The 1621-nt window shown below is 42.8% G+C and overlaps 1 protein-coding gene across 1 annotated transcript; it reads right to left on the reverse strand.

The window, feature by feature from the left end:
- Positions 1 to 271: 271 nt before the first annotated feature.
- LOC309400584 (olfactory receptor 10G6-like) lies at positions 272 to 1198 on the reverse strand (the record flags this gene model as incomplete). The annotated part of the gene is made up of 1 exon (XM_081969147.1): positions 272 to 1198. One exon carries the CDS (start codon positions 1196 to 1198, stop codon positions 272 to 274), a length of 927 nt encoding a protein of 308 aa, XP_081825273.1.
- Between the last annotated feature and the right edge of the window lie 423 nt (positions 1199 to 1621).

Below are 1621 nucleotides of genomic sequence, written 5' to 3' on the forward strand. Positions count from 1 at the left end.
AGGATCAAAGGAGAAAAACAAATGCTGTCGCTTTAAATTGGAACTGAGCATGCCTGGCTGTAGAATTCTGGGAGTTGAAGTCCACAAGTCTAAAAATATTTGAAACCCAGCACTGTGTCAGTGCCTCACCAGTCATAAACCTCACCGCACATCACTGAAAGTCATTGAGTACTTACTGCATTTTTAGGGGGTTGTGTTCCCTTTTCTCTATTCAGGGGATTTCTGATAATAGAAAAATGAAGTAAAAATGAGCTTGCTTATTTGGTGCTTGCTACTCTGAATTTCCCCTCCACAATTTCACCAGTGCTGCCTTCATCTCCTTGTTCCTAAGTGTGTATATCAGTGGGTTCAAAAAAGGGGTCACTGTGGTGTAGAACACACTCACCGCACCATCCATGGAGCCCTGAGAAGCTGGTCTCAGATAATGATATATCACGGGCAAGTAATAGATGCCCACCACAATAAGATGGGCAGTACAAGTTGAGAAAGCTTTGTTCCGTCCTTCATTACTACTTATCTTCAAAATAGCCACGAGGATGTAGACGTAGGAAGCTAAAATAAGCAGAAAGCAAGTCATGGCCACAAGGCCAATGTCAATGAAGCTCATCAACTCGTTGAGTTTTGTGTCAACGCAAGCCAGCTTCAGCAAGGCAGGGATGTCACAGAAGACATAGTCAATGTAGTGTCTCGGTCCATAAGGCAAGTGGAAGGTCAGGAAAGTCTGAAAGGTGGAATTGAGGCCGCCTCCAATTACGGTACCCAAACAAAGGAGGAGGCACACTTTCCAGTTCATGATGTTGCCATAGTGGAGTGGTTTGCAGATGGCCAGGAAGCGGTCATAAGCCATCAAGGTGTAGAGAAGACTTTCTGCGCATCCCAGGAAATGAAAAAAGTACAGTTGAGCGACACACCCCAGGAAAGAAATGACTTTTCCTCCAGGAATGAACCCTGCAATGACTTTGGGGACCACCACAGAAGAGAAGGCCATGTCTAAGATGGAGAGATGACAGAGGAACCAATACATGGGCTTGTGCAGCTGAAGGTCAGAGATCACCACGCTGATGATGAGAGAATTTCCAGAAAGAGTCAGGATAAACATGACTGAGAAGAAGAGAAGTAAGGGCAGCTTCAACTCTGGTGGGTATGGAAGCCCAGAGAGGATAAACTCATTTGGAGCTGTTTGATTTGGGCACTCCATGTTGTATCTTTCCTTTTAATCACCTAAACTCTGGAGCAGGTGAGACGTTCTATGATGTAATCAGATATTTGAAGTCTGAGACACTTATTAATGATGTTAATGATGTTTCTGAAAGAAATAGTATCTGGTTAAGGAAAAGAGGACCCTTTTTAATATCTACCTTCCACATATGAGATATGAATCCAACCCAACACAATAAGGATATACGTTTTCAGTTGCTTTTGGAAAGAAATCACTTTTGAAACTCTATTGATCAATGCATTAAATCAATGATTTAATACCATGAGGCGTGCAAATAGATTTTCATTGTATGTCCTTTCTGTAAAACCTGTAAGTACTTTTATAAGGTAATGGTCCCCTCGCACATATGTGCTAGTTGTTCCCTACTCTAGGGGGTGGTGGTCATCTCCGTTTCAAAGCCAA

This window comes from Natrix helvetica (genome assembly GCF_964273705.1).
Source record: "Natrix helvetica genome assembly, chromosome: W".
Classification (NCBI taxonomy): domain Eukaryota; kingdom Metazoa; phylum Chordata; class Lepidosauria; order Squamata; family Natricidae; genus Natrix; species Natrix helvetica.